Source organism: Brachyhypopomus gauderio, chromosome 2 (assembly GCF_052324685.1).
Source record: "Brachyhypopomus gauderio isolate BG-103 chromosome 2, BGAUD_0.2, whole genome shotgun sequence".
NCBI classification, from domain to species: Eukaryota; Metazoa; Chordata; class Actinopteri; order Gymnotiformes; family Hypopomidae; genus Brachyhypopomus; species Brachyhypopomus gauderio.
This window is the reverse complement of record NC_135212.1, coordinates 34,345,729-34,361,961: the sequence shown is the minus strand read 5'-3', so window position 1 is coordinate 34,361,961 and position 16,233 is coordinate 34,345,729. Positions and strand designations below refer to the sequence as shown.

The window sequence follows — 16,233 nt, the reverse complement described above, 5'->3', positions numbered from 1 at the left end:
TTTATATTATAAAACTAAACTGTATAATTAAACTAAATTAAAACTAAAAAGAATCACCAGTGCTGATTTCCTCTCACTCCTGCTATACTCTTCCATGACACAGATCAAAATGATTTCCTGTTTTTTATAGTGAAGGTTGTTCTTTTATAGATCCCTTTGTTAATTTCAAGCATAAATAAAGCTGTCACTGTCCCTAACACTGCACATCCACCTTCCAAAGGTCACACAGAGGTCAAACACCTGCCACCTGCTCTCTCCCACCTTCTTCTTGACTGCTTGTGAAGGTTCAGGTTGTATAATTGTGCTGTTTACCCTATTTGTCTGATTCTATGTTACTGAACACTCTTGCTTGACTTCTCCTGCCTGTTCTTTTGTCTCTGATATATTGCACCTGATATATTGCCTGGTTTCTAACTTTGATAATGTTCCCTAATATATCCATGCTGCTTGAAACTGAGTCCTGTCTCTTCGTCCCCTGATGAGGTTTGCCTGCTCAATATCAATGGTTCAATGGTTGACTTATGCCTCTGACTGAAAGCTGTCGAGCTGCAAATGTCACATCTAAAATCAGCACAACTCCTTCAATCACTGCTCTTGTACACAAATTAATGTTGCAATGGCACACAAGCGGTCAAGTATGCAACAGGCTGCTATTCCTATGGTGACAGGATTTGGCATTCTGCAGCAAAGGGAGTGCTGAATTGCAGGAGAAGGGATGAGTTTACGTGGTCAACCTTTACACATCTACTGAGTTCCTCGATAGTCTGCACAAAGAAATATGAGAAGCTATGAGAGCTGGTTCATAGACATTCTGGCTCACAATCCTCCAAATTCATTGTCAGTTAATGGGTTAAACAGTCATCCAAAAAACAGTAGTTAGATTAGTTTATTATAGTAATCATTTGGAATTTGATTATTGATATGATATTTTAGGTAATCAGTAATCTGTAATGGAATACATTTTAAAGTTATCCTCCCAATCTTTCTATAAACCTGAAACATCCACAACACAAAATATGATCATAATCATGAGTAATATTTAATACATGACCACACCTCCTGTTGCAAATACAAACCCACATTATTTGCAATGCTCATGGGACTCTAGCTATATAAACCACTGCAGAACAGACATCCAGACCTTCAGAATGTTGGAAGGCACCAAACCCACCATGCAGATCACTTCAAGTCTGGTGCCATTTGTATCAGTGCTGTGGATGACTGTGTTCAGCCCTGCAGGATGTAAAGCAAACCCAGTCAGCTGCAGACTGTGGGCTGAGCCTCAGATGCCTGGGCTTTCTATGAATGGAGATTTTGTAATTGGAGGAATTTTCTCTATTCACTACTACATCAGATCAGAACATAACACCTACACCAAGCGACCACTACAACCACAGTCCTCTGGAAGGTCTGTGAGGGTGGAGTGGATAAAACAGAAAACAGGGTTTTACGTCAGAAAGATTATAATGAAATGATGTTTACCACTTATTATGTGCTACAAAAGTAAGCTAAAAAGCTTGCATCGAATTTGCCTAATATTTGTTTTTCTTACTGGCCCCTGCGCAGCATAGACTACAGGGAGCTGCGCTTCGCCCGTGCCATGGAGTTTACTGTCCACGAGATCAACAACAGAACCGACCTACTGCCGGGCATCACGTTAGGATACCAGATATATGACTCGTGCTCTGCTGTGCCGATGGCAATCAAAGTATCATTTCAGTTTGCAAATGGCTTAGACCCTGTTTTCACTCACGCTAATTCCTGTTCAAAACCAGCAGCTGCTGCTGTACCTGCTCTTGTAGGAGAATCTGCATCCACCCCGTCAATTAGCATGGCGAGAGTCCTGGGTCTGTTTGGAATTCCACAGGTGAATAGCCTATACCACATCATTTCGTATTTTAAACTATCACTGTTTTATAGTAACTATAATCGTAAAATGATAACTGATTAAGTGTGCTAAAATAATCTTATTATTTCCATCACTGACTAAATTACAGGTGAGTAACTATGCAACCTGTGCGTGCCTCAGTGATAAGCGGGAGTTTCCCACCTTCTTCAGGACGGTACCGAGTGATCAACACCAAGCGGCCGCACTGGCGAGAATGGTGAAATATTTCGGTTGGACATGGATTGGGGCAGTGCGCAGTGACTCAGACTATGGAAATAATGGCATGGCAGCGTTTCTAAAGGCTGCGCAGGAGGAGGGTATCTGTGTGGAGTACTCCGAGGCTTATTACAGGACACAACCTCGCAGTAAACTGGAGAGAATGGCAAATGTCATCCGTCGATCAACGGCTAGAGTAATAGTAGCGTTTCTAGCGTCAGGCGACATGAGGTTTCTCTTGGAAGAACTGTCACGACAGCCACCGCCTCCGCTTCAGTGGATTGGCAGCGAAACGTGGATAATAGAGTCAGAGTTTCTGCGGTACAACATATGTGCAGGCGCGATAGGTTTTGGGATCCCCAGATCAGTTATTACAGGCCTTCGTGAGTTTCTACTAGACCTCTCTCCAGCACAAGCCATGCAGTCGTCTCTTCTAAAGGAATTTTGGGAGAGCGCGTTCAGCTGTAGCCTAAAAGAACGAACAGGTGTGCGGAAATGTGACGGCAGTGAGGACATCCGCGCGCTACAGAACCCATACACAGACACGTCACAGCTGCGAGTTACTAATATGGTGTATAAAGCTACATACGCCATAGCTCATGCAGTCCACGGTGTTATCTGTAATGACACACAATGCGACAAGACTATTAAATTCGCACCGTGGCAGGTATATTGCTACTTACAAGTCCCAACTTGCCTGATTGTTGAAATGGATGGATATTTAGTAAAATGCTTGTATAGTCCAATATGCATGTAGTAGTATTAATATTAATGAATGCCTAAGAGTGGCACTATTTGTGCTTTCCAGAACTAACTTTGGACTCAAATCAATTTGTCTGTGGTGGAATTCACTAAATGTCATGATTAATTATGTGGCATCTACTCCAGATACTCGACCAGCTCAAGAAAGTGAACTTCACCACAAAGAATGGTTATCAGGTCAACTTTGATTCCAATGGAGACCCCGTAGCCATCTATGAACTCATAAACTGGCAGTTTAAGAAAGATGGTGCTTTGAATTTTGTGCCAGTGGGCTACTATGACTCGTCCAAAACAAAAGGACAGGAGTTCAGAATGAGCAGTGCTGTCAGCTGGGTGGGAGGGCAGACTGAGGTACTGTATATCACACCCTGTACTCAGTAAGTACAGTAAATGATTGCAGGGGGTTTAAACTCAAGACGAAATAATTGACTGTTGTGTTTTCCTTGCTCTCTTCACCTGATAAAAATTGCATGAATTGCTTATTTTTATTTAGATATGTCAGATATGTCTTTCCCAGGTTCCAGTGTCTGTGTGCAGTGAGAGCTGTCCTCCAGGCACCAGGAAGGCTGTGCAGAAAGGAATGCCTGTCTGCTGCTATGACTGTATACCATGTGCAGAGGGAGAGATCAGTAAAATAACAGGTTCTGTATAACAGAGCATAATGTGAAATGAAGATTTTATTACCTTCAACTTAAATCTCATTCTACAGAATGGAGACATCAGTGCTGATTTCATAAACACTCATCAGTAGGCTTGTGTATTCTGCCTTTATTTTTTCCCTAGTAACATATTTTATACTTACTTCTATAATACAGAAGTTGATTAGAACAATATAACATCTACCTTTAAAAATAGTGGCCAAAATAGTAAAAGGTGAAAAAAAGACAAGAAAAACAGAAACATATTACATTGTGAAAAGTTTATGGACATTCCCAGCTAAATAGAGCTTTAACCTTTTCATCTTTTAGATTCTTTGGACTGTGTGCACTGCCCTCCGGAGTTCTGGCCAAACACCAAACAAGACAGCTGCCTCCCCAAACCTGTTGAGTTCCTGTCCTGGGATGACACGCTTGGGATCTGTTAGGTCCTGATATGTACTATTCTCTTGCAGGAGCGAGATGAGTCATTACTGTACACATTGTACTAATCTCTTGCGGGAGCGTGATGAGATATTACTGTATGATTGTGCTGCTCTCCCGAGGGAGCGTGGTGTGCTGTGGAATGTGTGTTGTGTTATAATTTCTTTCAGGTGCACCCGGGATGATGGGGTCACATGGCTCTGGGTGGTGCCTGACAAGTCAATCCACAGCTTCCTATAAAAGGCTTCCTGGAAGTGAAGACGGGAGGAGAGAGTGGCAGGCTCTCCTCGTTTGATCTCCCTGTTTTGGGGTTGATTTTGGATTATACACATCTGCTAACCGTAATCGAGACTTGTTAGACTGCCCCTTGTTCTTGTGTGTGTGTGTGGTGGACTGTGTCTCTGTTTTTGCGTAGTTGTGTTTGTTATGTAGTGTTCTCTTTTATTTTCTTGGTTGTTGTTGTTAACATTTAAAAGAAGTCGCTTAGCACCAGGTAGGGTAGGCCGCTGTTTGTTTTGTTGTTTAGTTTTCTTTTCCCGTTTTCAGCGTGGCCTACCTGAAGTCAGAGGTGCTAAGCTAATGCTTGTTACATCTTGCATTTTCATGTTGTCCAAATACACATTATTGGATCAGTTAAAGTGTTGTCGGTTCCCCTTTATTATTTCACTCCTCAATCACTCCATCATTCATTCGCTGTTACCGTCTGACCTAGACCGGGCGGTAACAGGATCATTCTGACAGTGTTCTCCATCACGGGGACCTTCGTAGCTGTGTGTGTTACTACTGTCTATTACAAACACAGGACGTCTCCCATCGTCAGAGCCAACAATTCAGAGCTGAGCTTCCTGCTGCTCTTCTCTCTGACTCTGTGTTTCCTCTGTTCACTTACTTTCATTGGTCGGCCCTCTGAGTGGTCCTGTATGCTGCGCCACACAGTGTTTGGGATCACCTTCGTCCTCTGCATCTCCTGTATTCTGGGGAAAACAATAGTGGTGTTAATGGCCTTCAGGGCTACACTTCCAGGCTGTAATGTTATGAGATGGTTTGGGCCTCCACAACAGAGACTTAGTGTTCTTGCCTTCACTCTCATACAGGTCATTATATGCGTGCTTTGGTTAACAATATCTCCTCCTTTCCCCTTCAAAAATCTAAAGCACTACAAGGAAAAAATCATCTTGGAATGTGGTTTAGGTTCTGTTGTAGGTTTCTGGGCTGTTCTGGGTTATATTGGACTCCTGGCTATTTTATGTTTTGTTTTGGCTTTTCTAGCACGCAAACTGCCTGATAACTTTAATGAAGCCAAATTCATCACATTCAGCATGCTCATATTCTGTGCAGTTTGGATCACCTTTATTCCAGCTTATTTCAGCTCTCCTGGAAAGTTCACTGTAGCTGTGGAGATATTTGCTATTCTGGCCTCAAGCTTTGGTTTGATAATTTTTATTTTTGCTCCCAAGTGTTTCATAATTGTATTTAGACCAGATCAGAATACCAAGAAACACCTCATGAGCAAAGTACCTTCTAAGGCTCTTTGACACCATCACAAAAATAGCAAGCAACAGGAAGATCCAGCAACTTGCATAAAATCTGACTGATTATGGTAAAGCTTACATGTACATAATACATCAGTGTGACATACAAACATTTAATATGCATTTATTTTATATCTGTATCTGTAAATATGTATATTATCTGCAAGCATGTTAAGTATGCGACATTGCTTAATAATAACATTAAATCTCTACTGAATCTTATATGATACTATTTGTACCTCTTGCTGTGTAATGAATGTGTGACGGGGCTGAAGCAGCAGGAGGCAGGAAAGGTGTTCTCAAGGCTTTATTGTCCATAGCAAGCAAATAGACAAAACGCCAGGCAAAAATAATGGCGCAGACACGCAGAACAAATTAGAGAATGGATGACGGGACCTGTAGGCACTTATAGGAATGTGAGGTATGTGACACAGGTGTACTGCATTAGTACTCGGTGACTGTGACTGAGGGAGTGGTGTAGAGAGAGTGTGTAGGGTAATGGGCGTCTCCCCTAAGACCCGGTCCCGCACTACCATGACAGAATTCCTTGTTTTGTTGTATTTGAGTGTTATTATCAAATATTAGAATTTTTGAATGAATGTTAACTGTTCATAAAATATCTGTTCTGATATGTCTGGACATATTTCTGTATGAGACTTGGTAATGATAAATAAATAATAATAATAAAGTACTTTTATCCATGACCATCTTTATTGATATTGGCCTCAACAATGTACAAGTGTGATTACAATTTTGGTCCCATAGAATGTCATCTAACAACACTGCCTATTACTTTACACATACAGTATTATACAAGTATCATTTTAACGTATAATGAAATATAAGAAGTAGAGTTTTGGTCTGCCAATGCCCTGTGGTTATATGCATATATGAAGGAGACTTAAAAAGTGGCAACACAACTTTGACAGTTGCTCCCCATATGGAAGGACACAGTGGCGTATTAAAGTTACTGTTAATAGGATGTCCTGGACCATTCCTTCATGGTAATGCTTTCCCAGTCATTTCCCAGTCATTCCTTTCTTAATATTGAGCTCAGGCCTCAAAAGAATAATGTAACATTTAGGGGCAAATATACAAAACAGCAGTCCAAAAGCAGAGGCCAGGATGGCGAACACCTCCACTGCCACTGTGTACTTCCCTGGAGTGCTGTTGTAGGCTGGGATGAATGAGATCCACACAGCAAAAAATATGAGCATGCTGAATGTGATGAGCTTGGCCTCGTTAAATGTGTCTGGAAGCTTCCGGCCCAGAAAGGCCAGGACAAAGCAAACACAGGAGAGAAGACCGATGTAACCTAGGACCATGTAGAAACCTACAGGCCAGACATCCTTACACTCCAGCACGATCCTCCCGTCCCGGTATGATGTGTTCTTAAAGGGATATGGAGGTGCTAATGCCAGCCAGGTCATGCACAAGAATGTCTGGCCAGCAGTGCACGCCACAATGACAACCCTCTGCCGCAGAGGACCAAAGCGCTTGAGGGAGGAGGACCCAGGCAGGGTGGAGCTGAAGGCCAGCAGAACCACAATGGTCTTGACCAGAATGCAGGAGATGCAGAGGACGAAGCTGATCCCAAATGCCGCCTGCCGGATCTGGCAGGCCCACAACGATGGCCGGCCCATGAACCCCAGCGAACACAGGAAGCAAAGTTTGAGTGAGAGCAGCAGCAAGAAGCTCAGCTCTGAATTGTTGGCTTTAACTATAGGCGTGGCTCGGAAGAGGAAGAAGATCACTGAGATGGTAGTCGCCACAGCTACTCCGAGGAGTGAGAGGGTCACCAGGATAATGCCCATGATCTCCTGAAAGGAAAGGAACTCCTCTACGCCAGCAACACACGCCACCCGCTCAGGATTGGACCAGTAGTACAGAGGACACCTGATACATTCTGTGGCTCCTGAGCAAAACGTGAACGAATGTTCTTGGGTGATCTGTTTCTGATTTATCACTGCATATGTGTATAGGCTATTTCATAAATATACAGGGCTTGGACAATGACACTTAAACACCTGTCATTTTAGTGTGGGAGGTTTCATGGCTAAATTGGACCAGCCTGGTGGCCAATCTTCATTAATTGCACATTGCACCAATAAGATCTGAGTGTTCAAAGGTTCAATTAGCAGGGTAAGAGCACAGTTTTGCTTAAAATATTGCAATGCACACAACATTATGGGAGACATACCTGGGAGTTCAAAAGAGGACACATTGTTGGTGCATGCCTTGCTGGTGCACCTGTGACCAAGATAGCAAGTCTTTGTTATATATCAAGATCCACGGTATCCAGGGAAATGTCAGCATACCACCAAGAAGGATGAACCACATCCGACAGGATTAACTGTGGACGCAAGAGGAAGCTGTCTGAAATGGAATGTTTGGGTGCTAACCCGGATTGTATCCACAAAACATAAAACCAAATCCCGGCAGAATTACATGTGTACCTCAACTCTCCTGTTTCCACCAAAACTGTCCGTTGGGAGTTTCACAGGGTCAATATACACAGCCGGGCTGCTATAGCCAAACCTTTGGTCACTCGTGCCAATGCCAAACGTTGGTTTCAGTGGTGCAAGGAGCACAAATCTTGGGCTGTGGACAATGTGAAACATTTATTGTTCTCTGTTGAGTCCACCTTTACTGTTTTCCCCACATTTGGGAGAGTTACTGTGTGGAGAAGCCCCAAAGAATCATACCAACCAGACTGTTGCATGTCCAGAGTAAAGCATGGGGGTGGATCAGTGATGGTTTGGGTTGCCATATCATGGCATTCCCTTGGCCCAAAACTTGTGCTAGATGGACGCGTCACTGCCAAGGTCTACCAAACCATTCTGGATAACCATGTGCATCCAATGGTTCAAACATTGTTTCCTGAAGGCGGTGGTGTGTATCAGGATGACAATGCACTAATACACACAGCACGACTGGTGAAAGATTGGTTTGATGAACATGAAAGTGGTGTTGAACATCTCCCATGGCCTGCACAGTCACCAAATCTAAATATTATTGAGCCACTTTGGGGTATTTTGGAGGAGCGAGTCAGGAAACGTTTTCTTCCACCAGCATCACATAGTGACCTGGCCACTATCCTGCAAGAAGAATGGCTTAAAATCCGTCTGACCACTGTGCGGAACTTGCATATGTCATTCCTAAGATGAAGATGAATTGACGCTGTATTGGCCGCAAAAGGAGCCCCTACATCAAACTAATAAATTATTGTGGTCTAAAACCAAAAATTTGAAAGCGCTATACAAATATATTTGATTTGATTTGATTTGATTAAAACAAGGTGTTTCAATTTCATTGTCCAACCCCTGTACATAATGATATTTAAAAATGTATTCACAAAGAAACATTTGAAAAAATTATTGCAGAACCAAAACTTTACAGAAGAAAAAAAGCAGATAAGAAAAACATTTATGAATAAATAATTCCAAATTTAGCACTGACAATTATCAAAAACTGATCAGAACTGAGATAGATACAACTCTACTGCTATGTACAGTGTTTACTTACTTATTGCTTACCTGAGTTGTTGGTGAACTCTCCCTCAGCACAGGGCAGACAGTCCAGACAGCAGTGGGGCTGACCAGGCCTCGGGGCCTGCCGGGTCCCTGGAGGACATGGTAAAGAGCACAGAGACACAGGAACCTCCACACAGAGAGACCCCCCAAAAGAACTCTTAAAATTCAGGAACAAGGATGTTTAACAAATGTCACAGTCACAAAATGTGAATTAAATCCTATGAAAATATGCTTGGAAGAGGGTCAACTGCACAAATGTGTTTTAAGGCAGTGGTTGTATCTGTGTAGCTTATTAGCTGAATACAAGTTTGGTGTCTGTGTGTTTCTATAACTTCACATTGGAGCTACGAAGATAATGTAGACCTAGCTGATCAATTACACCAAACCTGCCTTATCAGACTGACTACATCTGGTTTATTTTTCTTCTTTTTCTTCTTTAGAAATCCCATTCGTCTGTAAAGACTAGCACGTACATACATCTATGCCTTACTTAGCTCGGGTGCTTTAAAAAGTAAACTAAATTTGTGTTCATCCTAGAGTAAAGGCTACCCACCCCAGACTAACATGGTAAAGCTATGGCTAAATACCATAGACTAATGTGGTTCAGTCAAGCTTATGGCTACCCACCCCAGACTAATGTGGTTCAGTCAAGCCTATGGCTACCCACCCCAGACTAATGTGGTTCAGTCAAGCCTATGGCTACCCACCCCAGACTAATGTGGTTCAGTCAAGCCTATGGCTACCCACCTCAGACTAACCTGTTTCTGCCCTCCTGTCCACTCTATCAAGGTTTTGTCCATTTGAAGCTGCTGTCCAGGAGGAGCAGAGCCATCGTAGCCGCCTACTCTCTGGAACCGCACCCCCCCTTGGCCATTCTGCTGCCAGTTGATGATGTCATACAGGGGAACTGGCTCACCGTTATGGTCAAAGGACACCTTTTCACCAAACTGGTTTGTGAAATTCACTTTCCTTAGGTGATGAAGTAGCTATTAGAATTAATGTCATAAGAAACTGAATGATTGATATGAATGATACAAAACAATATATATATATATATATATATATATATATATATATATATATATATATATATATATATATATATATATATATTTCATCCTAAATAAATAAATGCTGTATTACCTGTCCAGATGTGAACTGTGATTCACTGTTACAGCCTCTGTGATCTGAATGCTGCTCCATAGGTGTGCACTGGAGCAGGTGGTGCAGGGCATGGCCGATGGCATATACCGCCTTATACACATTATAGGACACCCGCACCGGAGACACACTTGTGTAACTGCTCTCAACCTGTCCCAGCTCCTCCAGACCAGTACAGAGGGGCCTGTCCAACACCTCGCCATCTCCATAAGGAAGTCTGCAGCTAAACTGCTCCTCCCAGAACAGGTTTGTGAAGAAAGAATCAGGGTTAGGAGATGGCCGCACTCTCAGGAGGAACTCAGCCAGCCCAGAGATGTTGGCACCCCTGAAGGAAAACCCCAGTGTTCCAGACAGTACATGCTGGAACTCTGGGGCTGTGAGGACTCTGGCAGTCACCCATGCTTCGCTGGCCACCCACTGCAAGCCAGTCAAGTTCCTCCGTGCCACTTCTGACAGCAGCCCCATCAGCTGGCCTTCCGTAGCAAACACCACCACCACCCGGGCCGTGGAGGCCTCCAGGGCGTCAACAATGGTGCCAATTTGTGCTGGTGTAGGCACCTTGGGGATGGTTCGGTGGAAAGCCACGCAACCGCCCCAAGCCTCCAGGTGCTCAGTGAAGGCTTGGATGCCGTAGTGGCTGTAGTCATCCTCTGTACCCAGTGTGCTCACCCAGCGCCAGTCTAAATGCACCATCAGCTGCACCAGTGCACGCACCTGGAATACATCACTGGGAACAGTGCGCAGGAAGGATGGGTATATCCGCTTATCAGTCAGGCATGTGCAGGTCGCAAAGTAGCTGACCTGGAAGTGAATAAGGACACAGAGAAACAAGGAATTATCTAACAAACATAATTAATGAATGAAAATAAATTCATAGCATATGTAGGAATGTTTTAAAGCATAGTGGAACTCAGTGAAATTAAATGAAGAAAACTTAATCAAATGTCTGCATTAAGTAAACTATTTAATTTAGTAATTTATTTGTGAGGGTAGCAAATAATTACTTTTGTGTAATTTTACATGTACATTTCCTCCCTGTTTGTACTTTAAATGAGGGATATTATATAGAAAAAGGCATGATCCAGATAATTAATGGTTTTAGCGATAACAAAAACTTAGAGGAACAAGTTTGGGCTTTAATTTTAACAGCTCAGATGGAGGATTAAATAGTAAACAGCAGTATGATAGTATAATAAATGACTTGCAATCATTTAATGAATATCACTGACCAACAATTGTTTTGTTACTTTCTCCAAGGGGGCTGTTCAAGTTAAACTGTGACCTATTAAAAATCAGACTGGATCAAAAGCTCTTATTGTCATGGCAACATCACATAGGAGAAGTTGTACCTTACAAAGTATTTCCTTTAAAAACCTGCATCATTATTCATAAGTATTAATTAATTAATATTAATTAATTCAAATGAATCAAAATTCAGACATTGAAATAATGTCAGCACAACATAAGTACATTATACTGGCATGAAACCTGCTTCTCCTGATTATTCTTATCACCCCCATGACAGTGAAGAAGATCCATCTATAAATACAACATCTGGCACTTAGAATGCTGAGAGCAAAAATAACTACAAGGCTTCATCAAAGCATTTGAAGCTTCATGAATTTAATGATGAAATGAGCCAGAATGAAGAAAACAAGACAAGAATTAAAATCCCCATTAGGACAATGAGCTCACAGACAATTCTGTTGTTCACAATAAATTAAACTTGAACTACAGGCACCGGGAAAGCAATACAATAGGAAAGGAATGCAATTCAAACCAGCTCTGAAACTCAACACATGTAATTCCCCTGTAACATAAAACAGGTGGAAGGTGGAAGGTTCCTTCAGTGTGGAAGGAAAAGGCTGTGAATGTATGAACTTATATCCAGTTTTTTTGTAAATGTAGATTTTAGAGAACCCTGAGGCCCTGTGGGGAACATGACTATTAGACAGTTTACAGTATACAGTTTTTCAACAGATAGCTGTGTTTATGTCTTACATTGCTGGTGGCAGAAGCACCTTTTTAACAACCACATTAATGACCAGGCCTATGCTCACCAGTGGGATCTCAAATGGTGCAAATGTGTGGGCTACAGCCCGGGTGGGTGTAGACGACGCAAGTCCTATGACAGCAGGTACTGGAGCTTTGGAGAGGCAGTGGGGGCTATTGCTTACAGACCCCTCTGTCAGTGCGGAGGAGGATCCATTAATCAAAGAGAACATGCTCTGTAGACTGGAGTGGACGTGATCGCAGCTGTCCAGAATCCGATAACCCAGCTTCACCCCTGGCAACATGCTGGGGTGCCTGTTAATCTCCTCAATGGCAAACACCATAGTCATGAACCAGCGAAAGGCCCTCAAGTCAAAGCTGAAGGGTGAGAAAAAGAAAAAGAGAGAGAGAGAGAGATATTATTGTCTAAGAGAGTAAACTAGCAGTGAGCTGTGGTGAGGAGGTGATAATTGATGAAGATAGAGAGGAAAAAATTATACTGAAGTATTAAATAAAAAACAAAAAGCCAGTATGGGATTTCACAGCAAACAATCCAGTACACACCTGCTTCCATTCATGCATTCATCTCTGAGATAATCAATACATTTTCAGGTCAAAATGAGCAGCCCATTTGGAACATAGGCAAAAGGTACTGTTCTCTGGCCAAATTACAGAAGACACTAGCACAGCCTCCTCTCACTTTACAACTGAGCTTAAACGTGCCTCTTAGATCAACACTTCCATCCTCCTTCTCCTGTAAGTTGTTGCTAAACTCTGTTCCCCTCCACTCATGCCAGTAAATTTTTTTGTCTTTGTGACCTTAAGTAACGCACTATATAAATTATTATTATTATATATGATATATTATTATTAATATTATTATCAGAGAATGAAGCGACTTGCAGGAGTTCTCTGTTGGAGTGTGCCTGTCATGTCTCTTTCGAAGTAAATCTTTCTTTTAAACCCTGCTGGCAGTCACACTTACCCTCTACACCTCCGATGCTGCACGCAATCTGTAAAAGCATGTTCAGGCTCTGGAGCTATATAATGCAGGGGGAAGAGTCCTCCAAGGATAACATCACCATCCAGCTCTAGCACCCGAGGAGCAAATTCCCCCAACCTCGCACATCCACTGCCTGACTCAGAGTGCCAAAGGTGCAGAAAGAGAACCAGAAGGACCAGAACACCCACTGGCATTTTCTCTAGCATCACAAAAGCTCCCGGGCAAGGTCATCGGCTCATATGACCCGACACACAGTTCATGACAGAATGGACAACTTAGCTTTATAAACAACATTATAATCATGTTAAATGGTGACATGTAATTGGTAGTAAAACAGACCAATGAGAGGAGAGAGTAAGCCAGGAGTAGTAAGCTAGCACTGGCAGGACTGTTGAACAGCATTGATAATTATGGAATATTATCTTAGAGCAATATGGTGCAGCTGTTTTACTGTTTTAGCAGCAAGACAGACTTACTGAGAAATTAAAATGCAATTAAATACAAACATCCATTAATCCTATGGGACAGGTCCCGCTAAATAAAAATCAATAAAAAATTTAGATTTTGTAATGCATCAGTCATTACAAAAAAAAGCAAGAGAACTAAAAGCTTTTTAGTCTTTCTTTTTAATCTTTTTTTAGTCTTTTCTAGTCTTTAATCTTTGTGTTCCTGTTGTGTTGATAAAATAAAACTGTTAAACGTACTTGAGTGTACACAATATATGAGCATACCCAAGTCAAATTAGGGTCTTTAATGGTGACGAAAAAAAAATAATATCGCAAATATAAGATTAGCATTTTGCATTTTACGTTCCTAATTTGTTTCTGCAATACTTTCCCTCTTTTGCGTTTCTTTCTTTTCTTTGCGTTTCACATTTTATGTTGCTGCTTTTTTTGCAATACTTTCTCCTCTTTGCGTTTCTTTCTTTTCTTTGCGCGTCACTGCTTTTCTTTGCGTCTCGCATTTTACGTTCATAATTTTTTTTTGCGCTTCTCTCTTTTCTTTGCTCCGGTTTTACCCTCTGTGTGGGGGCCGGGAAAGAGGCGTGGCCAAGAGCGAAAGGCGTGCTGTGAACGTTCAGCGTCATCAGTTGAACCCAGACGGTCACCCAGCTGGACCACAGGTATATGCGTGCAGACATAGACATCAGGTGCTAAAGCACCACCAACTCTGCCCTTTATCAACGAAAGTGCCCTTTTAAAACTTCGTTTAAAAAATATATATTATTATTATTATTATTAACATTTTACTGAGGTCGGTTTGAAATGATCTTTTGAAAACCTGAGCGAATAAAAACAATGCCCTGAAATGCGCCACCACCTCGCACACACCCAACCATGCGCTGCAGCAGCAGTTCAGTTCAGCAAGTGGAAGGAAGCTGAACTGACGCTGAACATTCACAGCACGCCTTTCGCTCTTGGCCACGCCTCTTTCCCGGCCCCCACACAGAGGGTAAAACCGGAGCAAAGAAAAGAGAGAAGCGCAAAAAAAAATTATGAACGTAAAATGCGAGACGCAAAGAAAAGCAGGGTTTTCCATCCACCGAGTTTTTGCGCATTTTGAAAATGCGCATGAAAAAAACTGGATGGAAAAAGACCAAAATTCGAAAAAAGCCCCAAATATCGCAAAAAGATTTTTACGCTAAGAGGAGGTGGAAAAGTTAGACTATCGCATCGCCAAAATTCGGAAAAACTGGATGGAAAAGGGTTTTTCGCATAAACGATGACGTATCATGCCTCAAGTCATGTGGTTCTGTACACGATCGCGATGTAAAAATGGCAAATGCATACAAAAACAGTTCTGGAGAGAGCAAAAATTTAATTTAACTTCTCCATGTATAGAAAAGAAAAAGAAAAAAATGTTTCAAAACCTCAACGTGCAAAAATGCGTAACTGCCAGATGGACGTAAAACCACTATTGTTTGGCGTCCTCTCACGTGATCTAAAGTTTATTCGCATAACTGTAATGAATGGAAACGAGGCTTAATTCGCATTTTTTTCTGCCGAAACTTGGAAATTGCGCATTATTTTTTCGAAAGGTTTGGATGGAAACCCGGGGACAAACAAAAGAAAGAAACGCAAAAGGGAGAAAGTATTGCAAAACAAAAGCAGCAACATAAAATGTGAAACGCAAAGAAAAGAAAGAAACGCAAAAGAGGGAAAGTATTGCAGAAACAAATTAGGAACGTAAAATGCAAAATGCTAATCTTATATTTGCGATATTATTTTTTTTCATCACCATTAAAGACCCTAATTTGACTTCATAGAATGTATGAATGCAGATGAGAGGAAAAAATGAAATCATAAAGATTTCTGTGAATGTGTAACTCAATATATTTTTAGATGTTGTTGAATATTGAATAGTTTATATTGAATGGATGATTAAAACAACCAAGAGCATTATGGAATGTTCTTCCATGGAATAAGCCCTAAAATCTACTTATCCAGTAATTTGTGTAACCAAATGTTATCTGTCTGTTAGTTCCCCTCAGTATTTGATCCCAATTCTCTATATAAAACTATGTCAGCATTGTGCTTTAAAATGTCTGGCTTAATGACCTGTGGCAGAGGTCTGCACTGTGACTGAGGTCTGTACTGTGACTGAGGTCTGCATTGTGAATAAGGTCTGTACTGTGACTGAGGTCTGTTTTGTGACTGAGCTGTGAGTGAGGTCTGCATTGTGAGTAAGGTCTGCACTGTCAGTGAGGTCTACATTATGACAAAGTTGTGACTGAGGTCTGCACTGTGACTGAGGTCTGCACTGTGGCTGAGGTCTGTACTGTGACTGAGGTCTGCACTGTGATTTGGCTACTGAAAAAACAGAAAACAGAAAACCTTCAGTTTGAGGGAAGCAAGTCAGTTCCTGTAAGTTGCCCAGCAAAGTAGCCTCACAATTTATTATTTTTTTAATCAAATTACGGACATGGGATTAGGCGTCATGCTTTCACAACACCACACAGATATACAGTATATATGTCATATGTATATTATCAAGAAGGCGGAACTATGGAAAATATAGTCATCAGAAACTTAAAACAGGCAGTAAGGCATTTGTCAATTCTTTTTTT

The 16,233-nt window shown here is 41.7% G+C and overlaps 2 protein-coding genes across 2 annotated transcripts; one reads left to right on the top strand and one right to left on the bottom strand.

Annotated features, from left to right (window-relative positions):
* Window positions 1–1,573: 1,573 nt before the first annotated feature.
* LOC143501029 (extracellular calcium-sensing receptor-like) lies at window positions 1,574–6,117 on the top strand. The gene is given in 6 exon segments (XM_076994751.1): window positions 1,574–1,867; window positions 1,998–2,771; window positions 2,993–3,217; window positions 3,384–3,507; window positions 3,835–3,960; window positions 4,687–6,117. Coding segments are annotated over 6 exon segments (2,310 nt in total). The 5' UTR covers window positions 1,574–1,600; the 3' UTR covers window positions 5,481–6,117.
* A 379-nt stretch (window positions 6,118–6,496) lies between these two features.
* On the bottom strand, window positions 6,497–13,360 carry olfcu1 (olfactory receptor C family, u1). The gene is made up of 6 exons (XM_076997461.1): window positions 13,149–13,360; window positions 12,232–12,541; window positions 10,154–10,972; window positions 9,769–9,996; window positions 9,014–9,137; window positions 6,497–7,392 (listed from the first exon to the last, which is right to left on the bottom strand). Exons 1-6 carry the CDS (start codon window positions 13,358–13,360, stop codon window positions 6,497–6,499), a joined length of 2,589 nt encoding a protein of 862 aa, XP_076853576.1.
* Between the last annotated feature and the right edge of the window lie 2,873 nt (window positions 13,361–16,233).

Bases quoted from the DNA above. Each gene is read 5' to 3' on its own strand.
- olfcu1 (XM_076997461.1), bottom strand. From the start codon at position 13,360: ATGCCAGTGGGTGTTCTGGTCCTTCTGGTTCTCTTTCTGCACCTTTGG. The intron at 10,973-12,231 runs GTGAGCATAGGC...ATTCACTTCCAG, and splicing joins CACCATTTGAGATCCCACTG to GTCAGCTACTTTGCGACCTG. The intron at 9,997-10,153 runs GTAATACAGCAT...TAATTCTAATAG, and splicing joins CACAGTTCACATCTGGACAG to CTACTTCATCACCTAAGGAA.